At 40.8% G+C, this 24,983-nt stretch overlaps 1 protein-coding gene and 1 pseudogene across 14 annotated transcripts in view; one reads left to right on the forward strand and one right to left on the reverse strand.

Moving 5' to 3' along the window:
• dop (microtubule-associated serine/threonine (MAST) protein kinase dop) overlaps nucleotides 1-24,983 on the reverse strand; it is a 1,162,440-nt gene that overhangs the window by 14,701 nt on the left and 1,122,756 nt on the right. For 11 of the 14 annotated variants that reach the window (XM_071676293.1, XM_071676295.1, XM_071676294.1 and 8 more), the window contains one exon: nucleotides 14,292-14,357. The exons of the other annotated variants lie outside the window; for them this stretch is intronic. In XM_071676293.1, coding sequence (XP_071532394.1) covers nucleotides 14,292-14,357 — 66 coding nt within the window. The remainder of the gene's footprint in view (nucleotides 1-14,291; nucleotides 14,358-24,983) is intronic. 14 annotated transcript variants of the gene reach the window in all.
• LOC139756489 (uncharacterized) lies at nucleotides 14,530-24,870 on the forward strand (annotated as a pseudogene).

The following is a 24,983-nucleotide window of genomic DNA, read 5'->3' on the forward strand; positions in this document are numbered from 1 at the left end:
CACTGCTCTTCCCCAATCTGATGCTCTGTACATGCCTTCACCCTCTCAATCAATACCCTCCCATATAATTTACCAGGAATACTCAACAAACTTATACCTCTGTAATTTGAGCACTCACTCTTATCCCCTTTGCCTTTGTACAATGGCACTATGCACGCATTCCGCCAATCCTCAGGCACCTCACCATGATTCATACATACATTAAATAACCTTACCAACCAGTCAACAATACAGTCACCCCCTTTTTTAATAAATTCCACTGCAATACCATCCAAACCTGCTGACTTGCCGGCTTTCATCTTCCGCAAAGCTTTCACTACCTCTTCTCTGTTTACCAAATCATTTTCCCTAACCCTCTCACTTTGCACACCACCTCGACCAAAACACCCTATATCTGCCACTCTATCATCAAACACATTCAACAAACCTTCAAAATACTCACTCCATCTCCTTCTCACATCACCACTACTTGTTATCACCTCCCCACTTGCGCCCTTCACCGAAGTTCCCATTTGCTCCCTTGTCTTACGCACTTTATTTACCTCCTTCCAGAACATCTTTTTATTCTCCCTAAAATTTAATGATACTCTCTCACCCCAACTCTCATTTGCCCTTTTTTTCACCTCTTGCACCTTTCTCTTGACCTCCTGTCTCTTTCTTTTATACATCTCCCACTCAATTTCATTTTTTCCCTGCAAAAATCGTCCAAATGCCTCTCTCTTCTCTTTCACTAATACTCTTACTTCTTCATCCCACCACTCACTACCCTTTCTAATCAACCCACCTCCCACTCTTCTCATGCCACAAGCATCTTTTGCGCAATCCATCACTGATTCCCTAAATACATCCCATTCCTCCCCCACTCCCCTTACTTCCATATATATATATATATCTTTCTTTTCTTTCAAACTATTCGCCATTTCCCGCATTAGCGAGGTAGCGTTAAGAACAGAGGACTGAGCCTTTGAGGGACTACCCTCACCTGGCCCAATTCTCTGTTCCTTCTTTTGGAAGAAAAAAAAAAAAAAAAAAAAAAAAAAAAAAAAAAACGAGAGGGGAGGATTTCCAGCCCCCCGCTCCCTCCCCTTTTAGTCGCCTTCTACGACACGCAGGGAATACGTGGGAAGTATTCTTGCTCCCCTATCCCCAGGGATATATATATATATATATATATATATATATATATATATATATATATATATATATATATATTATTTTTTTTTTTTTTTGCTTTGCTGCCGTCTCCCGCGTTTGCGAGGTAGCGCAAGAAAACAGACGAAAGAAATGGCCCAACCCACCCCCATACACATGTATATACATACGTCCACACACGCAAATATACATACCTACACAGCTTTCCATGGTTTACCCCAGACGCTTCACATGCCCTGATTCAATCCACTGACAGCACGTCAACCCCGGTATACCACATCACTCCAATTCACTCTATTCCTTGCCCTCCTTTCACCCTCCTGCATGTTCAGGCCCCGATCACACAAAATCTTTTTCACTCCATCTTTCCACCTCCAATTTGGTCTCCCTCTTCTCCTCGTTCCCTCCACCTCCGACACATATATTCTCTTGGTCAATCTTTCTTCACTCATTCTCTCCATGTGCCCGAACCATTTCAAAACACCCTCTTCTGCTCTCTCAACCACGCTCTTTTTATTTCCACACATCTCTCTTACCCTTACGTTACTTACTCGATCAAACCACCTCACACCACATATTGTCCTCAAACGTCTCATTTCCAGCACATCCATCCTCCTGCGCACAACTCTATCCATAGCCCACGTCTCGCAACCATACAACATTGTTGGAACCACTATTCCTTCAAACATACCCATTTTTGCTTTCCGAGATAATGTTCTCGACTTCCACACATTCTTCAAGGCTCCCAGAATTTTCGCCCCCTCCCCCACCCTATGATCCACTTCCGCTTCCATGGTTCCATCCGCTGCCAGATCCACTCCCAGATATCTAAAACACTTCACTTCCTCCAGTTTTTCTCCATTCAAACTCACCTCCCAATTGACTTGACCCTCAACCCTACTGTACCTAATAACCTTGCTCTTATTCACATTTACTCTTAACTTTCTTCTTCCACACACTTTACCAAACTCAGTCACCAGCTTCTGCAGTTTCTCACATGAATCAGCCACCAGCGCTGTATCATCAGCGAACAACAACTGACTCACTTCCCAAGCTCTCTCATCTCCAACAGACTTCATACTTGCCCCTCTTTCCAAAACTCTTGCATTCACCTCCCTAACAACCCCATCCATAAACAAATTAAACAACCATGGAGACATCACACACCCCTGCCGCAAACCTACACTCACTGAGAACCAATCACTTTCCTCTCTTCCTACACGTACACATGCCTTACATCCTCGATAAAAACTTTTCACTGCTTCTAACAACTTGCCTCCCACACCATATATTCTTAATACCTTCCACAGAGCATCTCTATCAACTCTATCATATGCCTTCTCCAGATCCATAAATGCTACATACAAATCCATTTGCTTTTCTAAGTATTTCTCACATACATTCTTCAAAGCAAACACCTGATCCACACATCCTCTACCACTTCTGAAACCACACTGCTCTTCCCCAATCTGATGCTCTGTACATGCCTTCACCCTCTCAATCAATACCCTCCCATATAATTTACCAGGAATACTCAACAAACTTATACCTCTGTAATTTGAGCACTCACTCTTATCCCCTTTGCCTTTGTACAATGGCACTATGCACGCATTCCGCCAATCCTCAGGCACCTCACCATGATTCATACATACATTAAATAACCTTACCAACCAGTCAACAATACAGTCACCCCCTTTTTTAATAAATTCCACTGCAATACCATCCAAACCTGCTGCCTTGCCGGCTTTCATCTTCCGCAAAGCTTTTACTACCTCTTCTCTGTTTACCAAATCATTTTCCCTAACCCTCTCACTTTGCACACCACCTCGACTAAAACACCCTATATCTGCCACTCTATCATCAAACACATTCAACAAACCTTCAAAATACTCACTCCATCTCCTTCTCACATCACCACTACTTGTTATCACCTCCCCATTTGCGCCCTTCACTGAAGTTCCCATTTGCTCCCTTGTCTTACGCACTTTATTTGCCTCCTTCCAGAATATCTTTTTATTCTCCCTAAAATTTAATGATACTCTCTCACCCCAACTCTCATTTGCCCTTTTTTTCACCTCTTGCACCTTTCTCTTGACCTCCTGTCTCTTTCTTTTATACATCTCCCACTCAATTTCATTTTTTCCCTGCAAAAATCGTCCAAATGCCTCTCTCTTCTCTTTCACTAATACTCTTACTTCTTCATCCCACCACTCACTACCCTTTCTAATCAACCCACCTCCCACTCTTCTCATGCCACAAGCATCTTTTGCGCAATCCATCACTGATTCCCTAAATACATCCCATTCCTCCCCCACTCCCCTTACTTCCATATATATATATATATCTTTCTTTTCTTTCAAACTATTCGCCATTTCCCGCATTAGCGAGGTAGCGTTAAGAACAGAGGACTGAGCCTTTGAGGGACTACCCTCACCTGGCCCAATTCTCTGTTCCTTCTTTTGGAAGAAAAAAAAAAAAAAAAAAAAAAAAAAAAAAAAAACGAGAGGGGAGGATTTCCAGCCCCCCGCTCCCTCCCCTTTTAGTCGCCTTCTACGACACGCAGGGAATACGTGGGAAGTATTCTTGCTCCCCTATCCCCAGGGATATATATATATATATATATATATATATATATATATATATATATATATATATATATATATATATTATTTTTTTTTTTTTGCTTTGCTGCCGTCTCCCGCGTTTGCGAGGTAGCGCAAGAAAACAGACGAAAGAAATGGCCCAACCCACCCCCATACACATGTATATACATACGTCCACACACGCAAATATACATACCTACACAGCTTTCCATGGTTTACCCCAGACGCTTCACATGCCCTGATTCAATCCACTGACAGCACGTCAACCCCGGTATACCACATCACTCCAATTCACTCTATTCCTTGCCCTCCTTTCACCCTCCTGCATGTTCAGGCCCCGATCACACAAAATCTTTTTCACTCCATCTTTCCACCTCCAATTTGGTCTCCCTCTTCTCCTCGTTCCCTCCACCTCCGACACATATATTCTCTTGGTCAATCTTTCTTCACTCATTCTCTCCATGTGCCCGAACCATTTCAAAACACCCTCTTCTGCTCTCTCAACCACGCTCTTTTTATTTCCACACATCTCTCTTACCCTTACGTTACTTACTCGATCAAACCACCTCACACCACATATTGTCCTCAAACGTCTCATTTCCAGCACATCCATCCTCCTGCGCACAACTCTATCCATAGCCCACGTCTCGCAACCATACAACATTGTTGGAACCACTATTCCTTCAAACATACCCATTTTTGCTTTCCGAGATAATGTTCTCGACTTCCACACATTCTTCAAGGCTCCCAGAATTTTCGCCCCCTCCCCCACCCTATGATCCACTTCCGCTTCCATGGTTCCATCCGCTGCCAGATCCACTCCCAGATATCTAAAACACTTCACTTCCTCCAGTTTTTCTCCATTCAAACTCACCTCCCAATTGACTTGACCCTCAACCCTACTGTACCTAATAACCTTGCTCTTATTCACATTTACTCTTAACTTTCTTCTTCCACACACTTTACCAAACTCAGTCACCAGCTTCTGCAGTTTCTCACATGAATCAGCCACCAGCGCTGTATCATCAGCGAACAACAACTGACTCACTTCCCAAGCTCTCTCATCTCCAACAGACTTCATACTTGCCCCTCTTTCCAAAACTCTTGCATTCACCTCCCTAACAACCCCATCCATAAACAAATTAAACAACCATGGAGACATCACACACCCCTGCCGCAAACCTACACTCACTGAGAACCAATCACTTTCCTCTCTTCCTACACGTACACATGCCTTACATCCTCGATAAAAACTTTTCACTGCTTCTAACAACTTGCCTCCCACACCATATATTCTTAATACCTTCCACAGAGCATCTCTATCAACTCTATCATATGCCTTCTCCAGATCCATAAATGCTACATACAAATCCATTTGCTTTTCTAAGTATTTCTCACATACATTCTTCAAAGCAAACACCTGATCCACACATCCTCTACCACTTCTGAAACCACACTGCTCTTCCCCAATCTGATGCTCTGTACATGCCTTCACCCTCTCAATCAATACCCTCCCATATAATTTACCAGGAATACTCAACAAACTTATACCTCTGTAATTTGAGCACTCACTCTTATCCCCTTTGCCTTTGTACAATGGCACTATGCACGCATTCCGCCAATCCTCAGGCACCTCACCATGATTCATACATACATTAAATAACCTTACCAACCAGTCAACAATACAGTCACCCCCTTTTTTAATAAATTCCACTGCAATACCATCCAAACCTGCTGCCTTGCCGGCTTTCATCTTCCGCAAAGCTTTTACTACCTCTTCTCTGTTTACCAAATCATTTTCCCTAACCCTCTCACTTTGCACACCACCTCGACTAAAACACCCTATATCTGCCACTCTATCATCAAACACATTCAACAAACCTTCAAAATACTCACTCCATCTCCTTCTCACATCACCACTACTTGTTATCACCTCCCCATTTGCGCCCTTCACTGAAGTTCCCATTTGCTCCCTTGTCTTACGCACTTTATTTGCCTCCTTCCAGAATATCTTTTTATTCTCCCTAAAATTTAATGATACTCTCTCACCCCAACTCTCATTTGCCCTTTTTTTCACCTCTTGCACCTTTCTCTTGACCTCCTGTCTCTTTCTTTTATACATCTCCCACTCAATTTCATTTTTTCCCTGCAAAAATCGTCCAAATGCCTCTCTCTTCTCTTTCACTAATACTCTTACTTCTTCATCCCACCACTCACTACCCTTTCTAATCAACCCACCTCCCACTCTTCTCATGCCACAAGCATCTTTTGCGCAATCCATCACTGATTCCCTAAATACATCCCATTCCTCCCCCACTCCCCTTACTTCCATTGTTCTCACCTTTTTCCATTCTGTACTCAGTCTCTCCTGGTACTTCCTCACACAAGTCTCCTTCCCAAGCTCACTTACTCTCACCACCCTCTTCACCCCAACATTCACTCTTCTTTTCTGAAAACCCATACAAATCTTCACCTTAGCCTCCACAAGATAATGATCAGACATCCCTCCAGTTGCACCTCTCAGCACATTAACATCCAAAAGTCTCTCTCGTGTGCCTGTCAGTCATATATATATTTATATATATATATATATATATATATATATATATATATATATATATATATATATATATATATATATATGAAACCACACCGAAACCACAGCTCCCTTTCCACATCCAGGCCCCACAAAACTTTCCATGGTTTACCCCAGATGCTTCACACGCCCTGATTCAATCCATTGACAGCACGTCAACCCCGGTATATCACATCATTTCAATTCACTCTATTCCTTGTACGCCTTCACCCTCCTGCAAGTTCAGGCCCTAATCGCTCAAAATCTTTTTCACTCCATCTTTCCACCTCCAATTTGGTCTCCCACATCTCCTCGTTCCCTCCACCTCTGACACATATATCCTCTTTGTCAATCCTTCCTCACTCATTCTCTACATATGACCAAACCATTTCAAAACACCCTCTTCTGCTCTCTCCACCACACTCTTTTTATTACCACACATCTCTCTTACCCTTTCATTACTTACTTGGTCAAACCACCTCACACCATATATTGTCCTCAAACATCTCATTTCCAACACATCCACCCTCCTCCGCACAACTCTATCTATAGCCCACGCCTTGCAACCATACAACATTGTTGGAACCACTATTCCTTCAAACAAACCCATTTTTGCTTTCTGAGATAATGTTCTCGCCTTCCACACATTTTTCAACGCTCCCAGAACTTTTGCCCCCTCCCCCACCCTGTGATTTACCTCCACTTTCATGGTTCCATCTGCTGCCAAATCCACTCCCAGATATCCTACAGTTCTTCTCTATTCAAACTTACATCCCAACTGACCTGTCCCCCAACCCTACTGTGCCTAATAACCTTGCTCTTATTCACATTTACTCTCAGCATTCTTCTTTCACACACTTTACCAAACTCAGTCACTAGCCTCTGCAGTTTCTCACCCAAATCAGCCACCAAGCTCTCTCATCAACAACAGACTGCATACTTGCTCCTCTCTCCAAAACTCTTGCATTCACCTCCCTAACAACCCCATCCATAAACAAATTAGACAAGCATGGAGACATCACGCACCCCTGCCGCAAACCGACATTCACTGAGAACCAATCACTTTCCTCTCTTCGTACTGCAATACCATCCAAACCCACTGCCTTGCCAGCTTTATCTTCTGCAAAGCTTTTACTACCTCTTCTCTGTTTACCAAATCATTCTCCCTAACCTTCTCACTTTGCACACAACCTCAACCAAAACACCCTATATCTGCCACTCAATCATCTATCACATTCAACAAACCTTCAAAATACTCACTCCATCTCTTTCTTACATCACCACTACTTGTTATCACCTCTCCATTAGCCCCCTTCACCGATGTTCCCATTTGTTCTCTTGTCTTACGCACTTTATTTACCTCCTTCCGAATATCTTTTTATTCTCCCTAAGATTTAACGATACTCTCTCACCCGAACTCTTATTTGCCCTCTTTTCACCTCTTGCACCTTTCTCTTGACCTCCTGCCTCGTTCTTTTATACATCTCCCACTCATTTGCATTATTTTCCTGCAAAAATCGTCCAGATGCCTCTCTCTTCTCTTTCACTAACAATCTTACTTCATCCCACCACTCAATACCCTTTCTAATCTGCCCACCTCCCACTCTTCTCATGCCACAAGCTTCTTTTGCGCAAGCCATCACTGCTTCCCTAAATACATCCCATTCCTCCCCCATCCCCCTTATGTCCTTTGTTCTCACCTTTTTCCATTCTGTACTCAGTCTCTCCTGGTACTTCCTCACACAAGTCTCCTTCCCAAGCTCACTTGCTCTAACCACTCTCTTCACCCCAACATTCTCTCTTCTTTTCTGAAAAACTCTACAAATCTTCACTTTCGCCTCCACAAGATAATGATCGGACATCCCTCCAGTTGCACCTCTCAGCACATTAACATCCAAAAGTCTCTCTTTCATGCACTTATCAATTAACTCATAATCAAATAACACTCTCTGGCCATCTCTCCTACTTACACACGTATACTTATGTATATCTCGCTTTTTAAACCAGGTATTCCCAATCATCAGTCCTTTTTCAGCACACAAATCTACAAGCTCTTCACCATTTTCATTTACAACACTGAACACCCCATTACACCAATTATTCCCTCAACTGCCACATTATTCACCTTTGCATTTAAATCGCCTATCACTATAACCCGATCTTGTGCATCAAAACTACTAACACACTCAATCAGCTGCTCCCAAAACACTTGCCTCCCGTGATCTTTCTTCTCATGCCCAGGTACATATGCACCAATAATCACCCATCTCTCTCCATCCATTTTCAGTTTTCCCATATCAATCTAAAGTTTACTTTCTTACACTCTATCACATACTCCCACCACTCCTGTTTCAGGAGTAGTGCTACTCCTTCCCTTGCTCTTGTCCTCTCACCAACCCCTGACTTTACTCCTAAAACATTCCCATACCACTCTTCTCCTTTACTCTTGAGCTTCGTTTCACTCAGAGCCAAATCATCCAGGTTCTTTCCTCAAACATAATACCTATCTCTCCTTTTTTCTCATATTGGTTACACCCACATACATTTAGACACCCCAATCTGAGCCTTCAAGGAGGATGACCACTCACCGCATGACTCCTGCTTCTGTTTCCCTCTTTAGAAAGTTAAAATACAAGGAGGGGAGGGTTTCTAGTCCCCCACTCCCGTCCCCTTTAGTCGCCTTCTACGACTCGTGAGGAATGCGTGGGAAGTATTCTTTCTCCCCTATCCCCAGGGATAGGGGAGAAATATGACCTTAAAAAATGGCTCATAGGTTACATTTGATTTCGGCATTAATAGACATCCCTTCCTCCATCAGTCCGTTAAATCGCAGGTTTACTGCATTCCATATAATAACCCAGGTACATTCAACAAACTTATATTACTGTAATTTGAACACTCACCTTTTTCCCCTTTGCCTTTATACAATGGCACTATACATGCATTCTGCCAATCCTCATGCAACTGACCATGATTCAACCGTACAATGAAAATCCTAACAAACCAATCAACAACATAGTCACTCCAACTGCCTTCCTACATTTTTTTTAATTTGCCAGTTCAATCAGTATAAGTTTTATCGAGAAGCTCAAAACACGCTCTTGTGCCAGATTTGGTCCCTTCTAGGCTCAGGAAGGTGTGGCTTACTTCTTATGTTTCTCTTTGATCTGTATGTCCTTTGCTAGTCTTACAGTTTTAACTACTTACAAGACCTGAGACGAATATTCCACATCACTGCTCTTTCTTCCTTAAAAGCACAAATTTTCTATCAATTTTATTGAAGTCTAGTCTGGAATACAGCTCCATGCTTCAATTTACTAACATTTATAAAGTTCAAAAAAACATTAATTACAATAATTTCAATACTTTTATAAAATCATATGGATAGCTGTTATTTAAGTATTCCCACCATCACTATATTTTATACATTTCTCTTCCTTTTCATCTTCAGGCATGCTGCTCCCAAAACTGGAGACAATTTTCACAGGATATTTTAAAAACAAAACTGAATTTAAGCATGAATAATATTGCAAAGAACAAAAAAACATATGCCTCACAAGAAATTCATATCTTTTAATGGTTCTGTTTGAGAAAGAATTCTTTATGAAAAACTTACTTACTGTAGTCTGAGTAAATACTAATGTTTTTAGGCATGCATAATTTGTCTTTGCTAAATCTGCTTTTTAGAAGTCTTTATACATTATTTCACTTTTAAAAATATGCTTTTTCCACAAATCTTATTTCCATCTTCGAAAATTTAGAGTTCAAATTATGCAGATGCTGCACTTACATTTTCTGAACTTCATAAAAATCTGCCAGAAATACTTTCTTAAGATGATTGCCCAGATGACCAGATCATTTCATAGCGCTAATTCCATGACTGCTTTTCATGATGCAGCCACCCTAGCAAACAGAGTACAGAACATTTGTGGCTTTTGCTGATGGCACTAAGGTCAGTGACTCCTAAAGATGCCACTATTTTAGATCAGCAATTGAGATATATCTGTCTTTCTCATTAGGATGTGCATATTTTGATGGATAGTTTTGACTCGTGTCCTTATTTACTCCCTGGATTTACGTAAAGTAAATGAATGTTCCTGGTATATCTTCTAAAGGTTAGGCTGTCAAAATACTTCACTTGACATGAACTATTGGTCATACCTTCAAGCAAAACAGCATTCTGAAAAGGTCAGAGGAGCAAGGTATTACTGATAAGGTGTTTTACCTTACCAAAGTCTCCAGGTCAATATGTACAAGCCTTAGATACTCATGCAAGGATTCTGGACCTATGTAAATGACATGTAGATCCCTGTTCAATGCATCACTTCTAACAGGTGTAAGGAATCTAATGACAGTCTTTTCTTTCAGTTTCATAAGTTACTTGACAAGGGTCATATTCTAAGCTCTTTGCCCTTCTTTCACCACTACTTTTAAATCTTAAAGGAATCAGTATCACTCAAAACCTATTTTTCATTCACATTTCTAGTCTTTTATTATTTATTTTATTTATCATACTTTGTCGCTGTCTCCCGTGTTAGCGAGGTAGCACAAGAAAACAGACAAAAGAATGGCCCAACCCACCCACATACACATGTACATACATACACGTCCACACAAGCACATATACATACCAATACATCTCAACGTATACATATATATATACACACACAGACATATACATATATACACAGGTACATAATTCATAGTCTGCCCTTATTCATTCCCGTCGCCACCCCGCCACACATGAAATAACAACCCCATCCCCCCTCCTGTGCGTGAGGTAGCGCTAGGAAAAGACAACAAAGGAAACATTCGTTCTCACTCAGTCTCTAGCTGTCATGTATAATGCACCGAAACCACAGCTCCCTTTCCACATCCAGGACCCACAAAACTTTCCATGGTTTACCCCAGACACTTTACATGCCCTGGTTCAATCCATTGACAGCACGTCGACCCCGGTATACCACATTGTTCCAATTCACTCTTTTCCTTGCACGCCTTTCACCCTTCTGCATGTTCAGGCCCCGATCACTTAAAATCTTTTTCACTCCATCTTTCCACCTCCAATTTGGTCTCCCACTTCTCCTCGTTCCCTCCACCTCTGACACATATATCCTCTTGGTCAATCTTTCCTCACTCATTCTCTCCATGTGACCAAACCATTTCAAAACACCCTCTTCTGCTCTCTCAACCACACTCTTTTTATTACAACACATCTCTCTTACCCTTTCATTACTTACTTGATCAAACCACCTCACACCACATATTGTTCTCAAACATCTCATTTCCAGCACATCCACCCTCCTCTGCACAACTCTATCTATAGCCCATGCCTCGCAACCATATATATAACCTTGCTGGAACCACTATTCCTTCAAACATGCCCATTTTTGATTTCAAAGATAACGTTCTTGTCTTCCACACAGTTTTCAACGCTCCCAGAACTTTCGGCCCCTCCCCCACCCTATGATTCACTTCCACTTCCATGGTTCCATTCGCTGCCAAATCCACTCCCAGATATCTAAAACACTTCACTTCCTCCAGTTTTTATCCATTTAAACTTACCTCCCAATTGACTTGCCCTCAACCCTACTGTTCCTAATAACCTTGCTCTTATTCACATTTACTCTCAGCTTTCTTCTTTCACACACTTTACCAAACTCAGTCACCAGCTTCTGCAGTTTCTCACCCAAATCAGTCACCAGCACTGTATCATCAGTGAACAACAACTGACTCACTTCCCAAGCTCTCTCATCCACAACAGACTGCATACTTGCCCCTCTTTCCAAAACTCTTGCATTCACCTCCCTAACAACCCCACAACCCCATCCATAAACAAATTAAACAACCATGGAGACATCACGCACCCCTGCCACAAACCAACATTCATTGAGAACCAATCACTTTCCTCTTCCTACACGTACACATGCCTTACATCCTCGATAAAAACTTTTCACTGCTTCTAACTTACCTCCCACACCATCAAAAAATACAAGGCTACCATAAACATTACTGTCATCAGGCATGCCACTCACTGAACCTTCCACTAGTCCTCTCCTTTCATATTTTCTTTCATTCCTAACACATATACTCATGTTCTTGTTTACTCTGCCTTCTGTGGGCATTTATCATGAACATTTGTGGGTATAAACAAAACATGTATTTGCGACACGCATTACCTGCTGATGCATACATTCCACGTGCTTTTACACCATTATCATCTGGAACCCTACATCTACCCAACCCTCCCTCTACTTTTATCTCACCTACCCATCTGATGAAATCAGCAAATAAAGACTCTTCACCCCTAGATTCACATCCTTAACTGTTCTTTTTATAATTCTCCACTCATTTTCTTGAACCTCCACATATTTTTCATTACATGGTGCAGTGGTTCTTTTAAACCCTTAAAACTTTGCAACTACGTTTTGAGCTGTCACACTAACAAGCACACACATTTTTCAACCATTCATCTTTCATCAGCATACTTTTCTTCACACAAGTATCTGAATCATCTTCCAAACATAATCTTATACTGTTCACTCTACTATATTTGAAAGTCCTGCTACCTCTTAGCCTTACCTTGCAAAATCTAAGTTACTCTTTCTCAAACTACTCACAACTTCCAACCTGTCTTGTTCATAATTTATTCCTGTATTTCATCCTCATATTCATTTCTTGCTGAAAGAGACTGTAGGCATGCCAATTTTACAGGAAGCCACATGTACATTACTGTGTAATCAAATTGTTGAAATAAAGTTCCCAACTCAAAGCCATCAGGATAGCAAAAAAGCCAAGGATGCCAACCTGTCACAAATTATAGAATTACTACTACTAATCAAAAACTGACTTCTCAACAACCCTCTTTGTCTTGCTGCCTCATTCAAGCAACACCAAAAGTTTGGTTCTGGAATGATATTCTTTCAAACATTTTTTGTGGTTAAGAAAACCACAGGGTAGAATATTTAGGGCAACACTGGGATCTGCTACTAAGAAAAAAAGAGAAAATAGCTTTTCCTTTGGTAATTCTTTTTTCTTATTGAGCTAATGCTACCATAACAAGGTTGAATGTAATTCAGAAAATCAATATTAACATTTCATACACTTGATTTACAGTTTTTTAATGCTCTTAATTTCTTTTTCATAGAAACAGAATCTTTTTTGAAATATACCCATAGCTGTCTTCCACAAATTATTTTAAATGTGAAAAAGCAAACACATTTTCAGTAAATCTGTCACCTATAAGCTTATAATTTAAACAAGTGCATAATGTACAGTCACAAGGGATTTTTCTTTTTTACTAGTATTCTACACTAAATACAAAAAATATGCTCTTGGAGTCTAACCCAAGAAGTGGGTTTATGAAATATTTACTTTGTCTGCAGCACTGTGGAGTGAATATTTTCATTACAAGTCTAATGAAACATTAGTGTTTCTCTCTTAATGACTAGAAATAATAGACACAATGATCATGAATAAGCAAAATATCCTAATGGACACAATAATTTCATGTGTTTGGTCCTTTCTACTGGATGGTCTAAAATACATTGTAATACTAAACAGCCCAACAATTGGTCAATTACACCTTGTATGAATTCAGCTATGGAAACACTGCAATACAGCAGTAAAGGTGGCCAAGCTACAAAAACAGACAATATTTACAAACCTTGCTTGATCATACTTTATTTCCCAATGACTATTTGCAGTTGAATTACCAGGTACATATATTTTACTTTTGTATTAATCAAAGATTGAGAATGCTACATGACGACTTAAGGGAAAACACGAACATTCACATGTTACTGTGTACTACATTAGAAACAATAAAAGAAAAAAGTAACCATTAGTCAGGCATGGTTTGCAAACAGTCCTTATGAGGTAAAAAGTAAAGGGTGAGAGTGTGGGATACAGGCAACAAAACTAGGTATGGGGCTAATGCGGCATCAAGCACATTATCGTACCAAAGTAGCTGAGAACTGAGGCACAAAATCAGGAGATAAAACAGGAGCCGACTGAGGGGTAGTCAGCTGCAAAAGAAATAGATGAAATGATAAAACATCACTCCAATGACAAAAAATTGTCTCTTAGCAGTGGTCAGAGATGAATTAGGCTAAGATACTACATCAGTGACAGTATATTTGAACATAAAGCATGATTGAAACTTCTCTCCTACCTAACTACTGTGTATCATATCAAAGTTCTAAAAATAATACATTTTCACTTACGTTTAATATTCAGTAAACCACAATGGCAAATTCTCCTAACCTTTCTTTTCATGGTAAAATTTTTCATTCAGCCTATGAGCATTTCAAATTCAGCAAATCCATAATAAAGAAAGAATAAGGAAGTTAAAGCGAGCATTACAGCTCCTAAAGAATGGAGAAGCTGTGGGTATCAATGAAGTGGTAAGTAAGATGGTGAAGAATGGGAGTGAAAAATGCTGTTGAGTGCATACAGAAAATGTGAAAAGAAGCATAGAAAAGTTGTCATGTGCCTGATAACCGAATGAAGGCAGTACTATTCCTCTGAATACAGAAAAAGGGAATAAAAGTGACTGATAGAATTACAGAGGAATGTCTCCTTTGCAAAGCTTGTATGGACAGTCAATGACTGTGTCAAAAAATTAATCACAAGCAGGCAGAGAAAATTATGGAGAAAAAGAGGAAAATAGTTGCATTTATGGTTTAAAAAAAAAAAAACCTGAGATAAAGTGAGTTGAGATGCTATTTAGGGGGGAAATTCTGACTGAATAGTGTGTGCGCGTATGGTTTCTGAATATTTCTGATAGCTTTTAGAATGCATGTGTGAAATCAAGTGGTGATATAAGTGAGTCGTTTGAAATGTTATGTCATGGTTATTTCTTGCTTTCATGGATGAGGCACTGCATAAGATGAGAGAGAGGTGGGGTGACTGTAATTATCTTGGCGAAACAGTTCGGAGGTTCCCACACCTTCTGAATGCAGATGATGTTGTGTTGTAAGGTAAATTAGAAGATCAGCTGAACAAAATGATGGACTTCCTCGATGATGTATGTAGGAGAAGGATGCTGCCAGTGAATGAAAATATGTGATGATAGTTTTTCAAGGGGATGAGAGATCACTGCAATATCAGCTGTATAGCAAAGAACTTTTAAGCTGTGAACTGAGTTTGGATATCTTGTTATAAAATTCAGTAAGAATGGTAGAAGTAAAGTTGAAGTTGACAGCAGAGTCATGCAAAGGAGAAAAACTGGAAATGCACGGAAAGCTCTGGTGAATGAAAAAAAAAAATTAAGCAGAGAGAATGCATGAAGTCTGAATAAAGATGTATGGGTGCAAAACAAAGTTTATGTGGGTAAGGATATGTTAAAAATAACAGCAGCAGTTATGGTTAATATGTTTAATATAACTGGAAACAGAAAAGGCAGAATTAAAAGAAGGGTGTGTGGTATAGACAAAAGTCTTTAACCCTTATGCTGCTTTTTTTTCTTCACATGAAAAATGAACAAGGTACCTTACATACAGATCTATTGGCTTCCACCCTCAGTGAATTTTTAGGCGGCGCTTTATTCCACCACTTATCCATAGACATCACTAGCAGACTTATGCCACAGTTGGGAGAGTATCACATATCTCAGTTACCCACAGATCATTGAAAAGAGCGTGTATACATAATTTTGGTATGATGCCAGATTTACATGTCCACTGTTGTAGTTATTATCGCGGGAAAAGAACAATTTATCATGTAAAAGTGCTTATATGCTTACATTTTTCACGATAATATGGTTATCTTTAATTCATTCATGTAAAGTGGTTTCAGAAGTGGTAGAGGATGTGTGGATCAGGTGTTTGCTTTGAAGAATGTATGTGAGAAATACTTAAAAAAGCAAATGGATTTGTATGTAGCATTTATGGATCTGGAGAAGGCATATGATAGAGTTGATAGAGATGCTCTGTGGAAGGTATTATGAATATATGGTGTGGGAGGCAAGTTGTTAGAAGCAGTGAAAAGTTTTTATTGAGGATGTAAGGCATGTGTACGTGTAGGAAGAGAGGAAAGTGATTGGTTCTCAGTGAATGTAGGTTTGCGGCAGGGGTGTGTGATGTCTCCATGGTTGTTTAATTTGTTTATGGATGGGGTTGTTAGGGAGGTGAATGCAAGAGTTTTGGGAAGAGGGGCAAGTATGAAGTCTGTTGTGGATGAGAGAGCTTGGGAAGTGAGTCAGTTGTTGTTCGCTGATGATACAGCGCTGGTGGCTGATTCATGTGAGAAACTGCAGAAGCTGGTGACTGAGTTTGGTAAAGTGTGTGAAAGAAGAGAGTTAAGAGTAAATGTGAATAAGAGCAAGGTTATTAGGTACAGTAGGGTTGAGGGTCAAGTCAATTGGGAGGTAAGTTGAATGGAGAAAAACTGGAGGAAGTAAAGTGTTTTAGATATCTGGATGTGGATCTGGCAGCGGATGGAACCATGGAAGCGGAAGTGAATCATAGGGTGGGGGAGGGGGCGAAAATCCTGGGAGCCTTGAAGAAAGTTTGGAAGTTGAGAACATTATCTCGGAAAGCAAAAATGGGTATGTCTGAAGGAAGAGTGGTTCCAACAATGTTGTATGGTTGTGAGGCATGGGCTATGGATAGAGTTGTGCTCAGGAGGGTGGATGTGCTGGAAATGAGATGTTTGAGGACAATGTGTGGTGTGAGGTGGTTTGATCGAGTAAGTAATGCAAGGGTAAGAGAGATGTGTGGAAATAAAAAGAGCGTGGTTGAGAGAGCAGAAGAGGGTGTTTTGAAGTGGTTTGGGCACATGGAGAGAATGAGTGAGGAAAGATTGACCAAGAGGATATATGTGTCGGAGGTGGAGGGAGCGAGGAGAAGTGGGAGACCAAATTGGAAGTGGAAAGATGGAGTGAAAAAGATTTTGAGTGATCGGGGCCTGAACATGCAGGAGGGTGAAAGGCAGGCAAGGAATAGAATGAATTGGATCGATGTGGTATACCGGGGTTGACGTGCTGTCAGTGGATTGAATCAGGGCATGTGAAGCGTCTGGGGTAAACCATGGAAAGTTGTGTGGGGCCTGGATGTGGAAAGGGAGCTGTGGTTTCGGGCATTATTGCATAACAGCTAGAGACTGAGTGTGAACGAATGGGGCCTTTGTTGTCTTTTCCTAACACTACCTCGCACACATGAGGGGGGAGGGGGATGGTATTCCATGTGTGGCGAGGTGGCGATGGGAATGAATAAAGGCAGTGTGAATTGTGTGCATGGGTATATATGTATGTGTCTGAGTGTGTATATATATGTGTACATTGAGATGTATAGGTATGTATATTTGCGTGTGTGGACGTGTATGTACATACATGTGTATGGGGGTGGGTTGGGCCATTTCTTTCATCTGTTTCCTTGCGCTACCTCGCAAACGCGGGAGACAGCGACAAAGCAAAATAAAAAATAAAATAAAAAATAAAGTTCTGTCTGTGTAAACAATATGTAAATACATAAACCATATATATACATATATCTATATGAGAATAACTATTTGCAAAAAGAATATGTATATGATATGCATGGGAAATGTGAAATCATGCCAAGAAAAAACTATAGTGTGTTATGTGATCAGGCTGAAAAAGCAACAATATCACTGTTTTTTTACAAACATTATTATCATCATTATTACAAGAGTAGGTTGTAGATGGTAGGCAGCCACAACCAGGGGGGTATATTACCAGTACTACCTGCCTAAGCATCAGGAGGGTTAGTGACGGCTGCATACTAAGCCATTACTTCAGTGGTTGTCAAGTTGAACTCCTCTGACCCAGGCAGCTGTCTTTTATTTCTACTTTACTGATATGTGGACTACTGGCATTCTGTCTACAAACACACAACCTCTCCTTGTCACACATAATACTTGACAACACTTAACTCATTCTTCATAACTCTAGTTCTTGCAGTGCTAGCCCTGCCTTTTGGCAAAATGTTAGGAGTAATAGATAGAAGTAGTAGGTAGAAACATTTAACCAAGAGCAATAAGTAGAAACACTAAGAAGTATTACATGGGAACATTAGGCAGTAGGTATATAGGAGAGGGCCTCTGCAAACACTGCACTAAAGATGACCTCTACAAGTGGCCTGTTAAGGGTAGGCACTAAAGGCTAAGAAGTAGCACTGGAGTTCACTTGCTTGAGGGGGATCTAGGTGGGAACAGGCATCAGAAATATAGATAAACAGACAGATAGATAGATAGCTGTAGTAGTATCATTATTATTACTAAAATCATTATTTTTCTAAAATTATTGTTAATATCATTATTATGTACCCCTAAGATCCCATTCTTAGTTATCCTGGTCACCTGTAGATTTAAGACTGTGCAGGGACAGGAAAGACTCCATAGAAGTGAACAGCTGTCTGATAAAGCTGAACTCAGCTTCAACTTCATCAACTGATGAAGAAATAACCTTGTATCTTTTCACTCCACTTCAAGCAGGTGGAGTCCAATAACACTAATCACCATAAATGTACAAAAATTAGGCACATATATGCCACAAGCCCAAGTCCTTGTCCACCCAATAACTTCCCACACAAACATAGAAGAAAGTATACCACCTTTTTGGGGATTTTCTTCAATGACATATGATACCACATACTCTTAAAAGAATCTTCTTCTCTGATGAGAGTAATTTCTGAGGTACTGCACAATTCTGGGATAATAATAGAATATCTATGTAGAAGACTTTGGCAGGATGGTCAAAAAGATACAGAGCAATGCAGAAGAGATAATCCACAGAAGAGATGAATAAATGCAAAGACCTAGGGATATTTTAAGGAAAAATCCTAAAACAACAATTGGGGATCAGATGAAGTGGAAGCATTTTATGTAAAGAGTTGTAGTCAATGAAAACACTGGTTTTATTAGCAAAAATTAAGAAGCAATTCTATAAATAAGGAAGTGCACATTTCACTGTAACCACTGGTTTTCTTGCAGCACAATGCACAGTTGTCAGTAGTGGGACAAGGAAGTGCACATTTCACTGTAACCACTGGTTTTCTTGCAGTACAATGCACAGTTGTCAGTAGTGGGACTACTTTTGGACAATATATGGCTTGTAAGAGAAGTGCTATCAAAGGAGTTAATGTGTAATTCCCTATTCATACTGTACAAAATGGGAGTCTTACACTCAAAAGGACCCATCCCTTGAATATTTTCTACTATAACACAACATTTTACATTTCTGTAAGCTGTCCACATTTACCATGTCTTCATTAATTTCATTCAATCTATCCATCAGAGTTATAGTATGTATAAAAGTACTTCACATCTTCCTAAATTTCATGTTATGTCCTTTAGCTCCACAAATCATTATATCTCTCACATAAATGCCTACATCACCATCTGTTTCAAAAATCTAAAGCTTATGATCAGATCACCACTTACTCCTCTCTCTTACAACTTTTTACATTTCTGTGTTTGCTGTACACATTTACCAAGTCTTATCAATTTCATTCAATTCATCCATCAGAGGTATAGTACGTATAAAAGTACTTCTTCACATCTTTCTAAATTTCATGTTATGTCCTCTAGTTTCACATATCATTATATCTCTCACACAAATGCCTACGTCACCATCTGTTTCAAAAATTTAGAGCTTATGATCAGATCACCACTAACTCCTCTTTCCTCCAAGGTGGGCAAACTTAAGGCCAATAGCCTTTCCCTGTAACTCAGCTCTCTTAAATCCAGTCCATCTTTGTTGCTCTCCACTAGACCTTCTCCATTAATTCTTTGAGCTTCTACAAGTGTGGTGACTAAACTTGAGAAACTCATTCTAACTCTGGCCTTATAAAGGATGTGAACAGTTTGGTTAATATTTCCTTAAACATGAACATGAATATAATTCTTTTATCTGCTTGCACACAGTTGGTCCCCTTAAGTATTCTATGATGGGACTCTGGTGACAAGTCAGGGAAGATGTCAACTCCTAAGTCTCACAAACAGATTCCTCCAACTTGTCCCCAGCTAAATGATATTCATATATAGGCCTTCTTTTGCTCTGTAATATATCCTAACTATTCTATATTTACTCAGGATGAACTTCATCAAACATGTATGTAGGTCCCTTTGTAAGTTGATCCAATCCCACTTGCTTTTCACGTCCCTCATGACCTTTGCATTATCTCCAAATATATTTAGGTTGGAGCTCATACCTACTGGCAAGTCATTCATAAAAATCATGAAGAAGAATGGTCCCACAACAGAACCCTGTGGCACTCTGCTGATGACCTCAACTCAATTTGTTCCTCTCCACTTAGCACTTAGATAATATCCCATTCCTCAAAGAAGTCTCTCTCATTCCTGTCTGGTGATCCAGCTTCTTAATCAACTTCCCAAGTGGCACATACTAATGCTTTCTGGCAGTCTGAGGTAAGTTAAAGAGGTGGTGAAAGCCTTGCATAAGATGAAATGTGGCAAAAAAAAAGCTGAAATGAATGGGACTTCAACTGACTTTCTAAAGAAAGGTGGTGATTGTGTTGATGACTGGTTAGTTAGAATTTTTCACATAGAGTTAGCTCATGGTTAGGTGCCTGAGGATTGGTGGAATGCATGTATAATGACACTATTAAAGGCAAGGGGAACAGATGTGAATGTTCACTTTACACACCTTGTAAGCTGTATTGGAAAATGGTGACTGAGAAGGTGATGGCATGCACAAAAGTTCAGGCTGGGGAGGAATGGTATGGCTTCGGGAGTAGTACTGGATGCGTGGATGAGGCATTTGCTTAGAAGAATGTGTGTGAGAAATACTAAGAGAAGCAGTGGGATTATTTTTTGTGACATTAAAGGGTCCAGAGATATGTATGATACAGGTGATAGAGATGTCTTATGGAAGGTGTTATGAGTATATAGTGCAGAAGGAAAGCCAAGAGAAGAAGAAGAGCTTTTATCAAGAAGGTAAGAAATGTCTGAGTAGGAAGAGAGGAGGGTGAGTGGTTGCAGGTGAAGGTACATCTGCAGCAGGGATATGTGATATCATCATGGCTGTATAATTTGATTATGGATGGAGCTGCGAGGGAGATGAATGCAAGGGTCTTGAAGAGAGGAGCAGGTATGCAGTTTTTGGGTAAAGGGGCCAGGAAAGCAAGTAATTTGTTGTTTGCTGATAACAAAGTGCTCTTGGCAGACTTAAGTGAGAAACTGCAGAATCTGGTGTAAAGTTTGGAAGAATGCGTGAAAGGGAAAAGCTGAGATGAAATGTGAATAAAAGCAAGTTTATCATATATAGCAATGGAAAGAGAAAGGTCAATTAGGGTGTGAGTTTTAATGGAATGAACCTAGAGGAAGTGGGGGTGTTTTATATATCTGTGAATTGCCATGGCAGTATTGGGAACCACGGGAGCTGAAGTGGGCCTTTTGTAGGGTAAGGAGGATAAGTTCCACAACACTGAGGGGTGTGTGGAAAGACAGGTCATTGTTGGAAGTGTCAAAAATGGGTATGTTTGATGGCACAGTAGTCCCAATGGTGTTGTATGGATGTAAAAATGCATGGGCTAAAGACATGAAGTACAGAATAAGTTGAATGCATGAGATATGAAATGTTTGAGGACAATATGTGGTGTAAATACCTTTTTTTTTCTTTGTAATTATCTAATTGTACCACAGGATGTTTTTACACAAAAAGTTTAACACCTGTACGTTTTTTAAAAAAAGCCAATGAAGTGGACAGGGGATAATTCTTTGAGAGATATAGGGACAGGCCAACAAGAGGATATAACATGAAATTAAGTAAGAAACTTGTAAATAAGGATGTCGAGAAATGCCCTTATAGGACAAGACTGGCTAATGAATGGAACAGACTGACTGAGGACATGGTTAATGCTGACACCATACATAAATTTAGGAGGTTGTATGACAGCAAAGAGTATTCAGGAGATGGGGCCCCCCACAAGTGTAAAACTCCTTCGCCGTGCAATGCAAATAAGTAATTACAAAAAGATAATTACACTAATGGGGTTCCATCTCTTGAACATTCTCTATCATACACCTTCTAAAATTTATGCGAGGTGTCAGTCATATTATTCTATCCATCCATCACTCTTGTACTATAAAAAACTTCTTTAAATCTACTATAACAAGTTTTTTGCTTCATTTCATGCTATGTTCTACTGTTGCTTCACCCCTACATCTCTCAAAGAATTGCTCACTCTCAGTGTCAATGATCTGTTGTAAATATCTAAATGTTGTGATCAGGTCACTTCTCATTTTTCTTTCTTCCAAGGTGGGTAAATCTAAAGCCTACTGCCTTGCCCCATAAATCAGCTCTCTTAATTCTGGTACCATCTTTGTTTCTCCTCTTCCGGACCTTCTCTATTGAGCTAGCTCTTTGTGCTTTTTAGGTGTGGTTTCCAAATTTGAGAAGCACATTCTACTCTTAAACTGAGGTAGAACATGAACAGCTTGCTTAATATTTCCTTATCCATATTCTTGAAAGCTAATCTGATATTTGCAAGAAGACAGTTTGTCTCCTAGCTATACTCCTGATGTGGAATACAAGCAACAGGTTTGGAACAATGCTAACTCCCAAATCCTTACAGAATACTGATGCTTATTTTCTGTGAGACAATAATCATAATTATGTTTTCTTCCACTCTATTTCATCCTTATACTTTATATATGTCTTAGCTGTAACTTCAAAGTTTGACAAGGTACCTTTGTAATTTGATGTAACCAACCTCAGTTTTCGCTTCCCTCATGACCTGTGCATCATCTGCAAACATATTCAGGTAGGAGTCCATACCTTCAGGCACATTATTCATATGGATAAAAAAGAGAAATGGTCCCAGAACAGAACCCTATAGCACTCCACTGGTAACCTAGACTCATTTCAAGAGGGCTCCTCTGACAAGTGTCCTTGGCTCTCTTCTAATTATATAAGTTTCTATCCCTTGAAAGAGTTTCCTCCTTAATCCTGCTTGGTGATCAAGCTTTATTTTATGTCAGCAAATCACACCTCTGCTAGAGGTCGCTTTCCCATGAGATACGCTTTGCCGCTTCATGCCACCAGTTGCTGTGCTTCCTTCGCGCCGTCCAGACAATTTTCTGCAGCTGCGAGCTCGGCAGCCTTCTTCCCGTGATCCCTCTGGAGCGGAAACACTTTGCTACAGCCTGTGACCCAGTTTGGGGCTGGCTGCAACACCACCCGTGATCCGTTTAGGAGCGGGGAGGGAAGTGCATTGTTGATGCACTTGTGGAGTTGACGACTCTCACACTGACCTGCACCGCTGCCTTGCTATCGCCGCCGCCATGTCGGATGTCCTGGGCAGTTCCACCAGCATACAGAGGTCGAGTAAGGAGGGTGATTCTGAACATGCCAGGCATGTGAGGAAAGGCTCCTTGCATAGGACTAGCTCCAGGAGTAGCCCTTTTCAGCAGAAGGCTCTTCAGGGCGGTAACAATAGGCCCCATGGTCACATCACTGGTGATGGCGGTGACTCTGCTTCCCAGCACACACGTTCCTTGCCTTCTACCTCACGGGATGAGGCATCTGCGCCACCCTGGAACATGGTGATGGACGCTTTGGCTGCTTTACATGGTGATGTGGAGAAATTGAAGGAGGAAAGGAACTTAGGCCCCAGTCGGGGGGCTGATGACGCCGCGGTGGCCGCCGATGTAAACATTGGCCTTTCTAGCCAGGTGGTGCCTCCCTCGCGCTCGCCCATGGGTTTTTCGGGCTTTACCCCAGCTGAGCATTACCTTTCCAGTGATGATTGTGTCTCTCAGAATGACGGGCGGCCTGACAGTTTTCTCCTGCAGTGCGCCAGGGCTTATGGTCCTGTGGATGAGGTGTCTGATGGCATTGACCAGCATGTTGCCGATATGGTTGACCATGTATTTGCTCACGGCTTGCAAGAGGAGTAGTATAAGGAGATTTTGGAGGATGCTGCAGCCAAGAGGCCAGACAACTGTCATGCCTTAGCGCCCGTGGATTGCAACTTGCAAGTTTTAGTTGCACTGAAGACTGATGCCAAGAAGGCAGACTTCCGTTTGAAGGATGTTGGGAAAGACATTATTATGGCTGCCACAATTTTGACTAAGTCACTCACAGTGCTTGACAAGATCGCCCAGACTAGCCAACCAGATGTTGCCCAGGAAGTGGGCATGCTTAATGGTGCCCTGGCACTCCTGGGTCATGCTAATCACAAGAATAATCTGGCTCGCCCGTTCATCATCAAGCGCAAAATTAACCACAAGTATGCTCAACTCTGTTCAGACAAGGTGCCCATGACTCGTCTTCTGTTTGGGGATGATGTCTCACTCTCAGCCAAGCACATTGAGGAGTCTGAAAAGTTAAGGAGTAAGATTGCTCCAAGGAAACCGCTCTCTACCTCGAAGTTTGGTCCTGGCAAGTTTAGGGGCTCTTCTGGGAGACTGCCATACAGGGGTTTTATGGCCAGGTTTCATTCATATGGCCAACGCACGAATGGTCCCCGGAGTGAGCACCGGCAATCCTTCTCACTGCAGGGTCCTGAGACAAAAACTCCCGAGGCCGGGGTCACAATCCCCGGCAGTAACTGAGGTGAGTCATCCTTTTCAAGCTGGCAGACTTCACTATTTTGTACATGAGTGACATGCTATTACCAGTGATCTAAATATTTTAGATATTGTTCAGCATTGCCATTTAGATATTG

This window comes from Panulirus ornatus, chromosome 22 (assembly GCF_036320965.1).
Source record: "Panulirus ornatus isolate Po-2019 chromosome 22, ASM3632096v1, whole genome shotgun sequence".
NCBI classification, from domain to species: domain Eukaryota; kingdom Metazoa; phylum Arthropoda; class Malacostraca; order Decapoda; family Palinuridae; genus Panulirus; species Panulirus ornatus.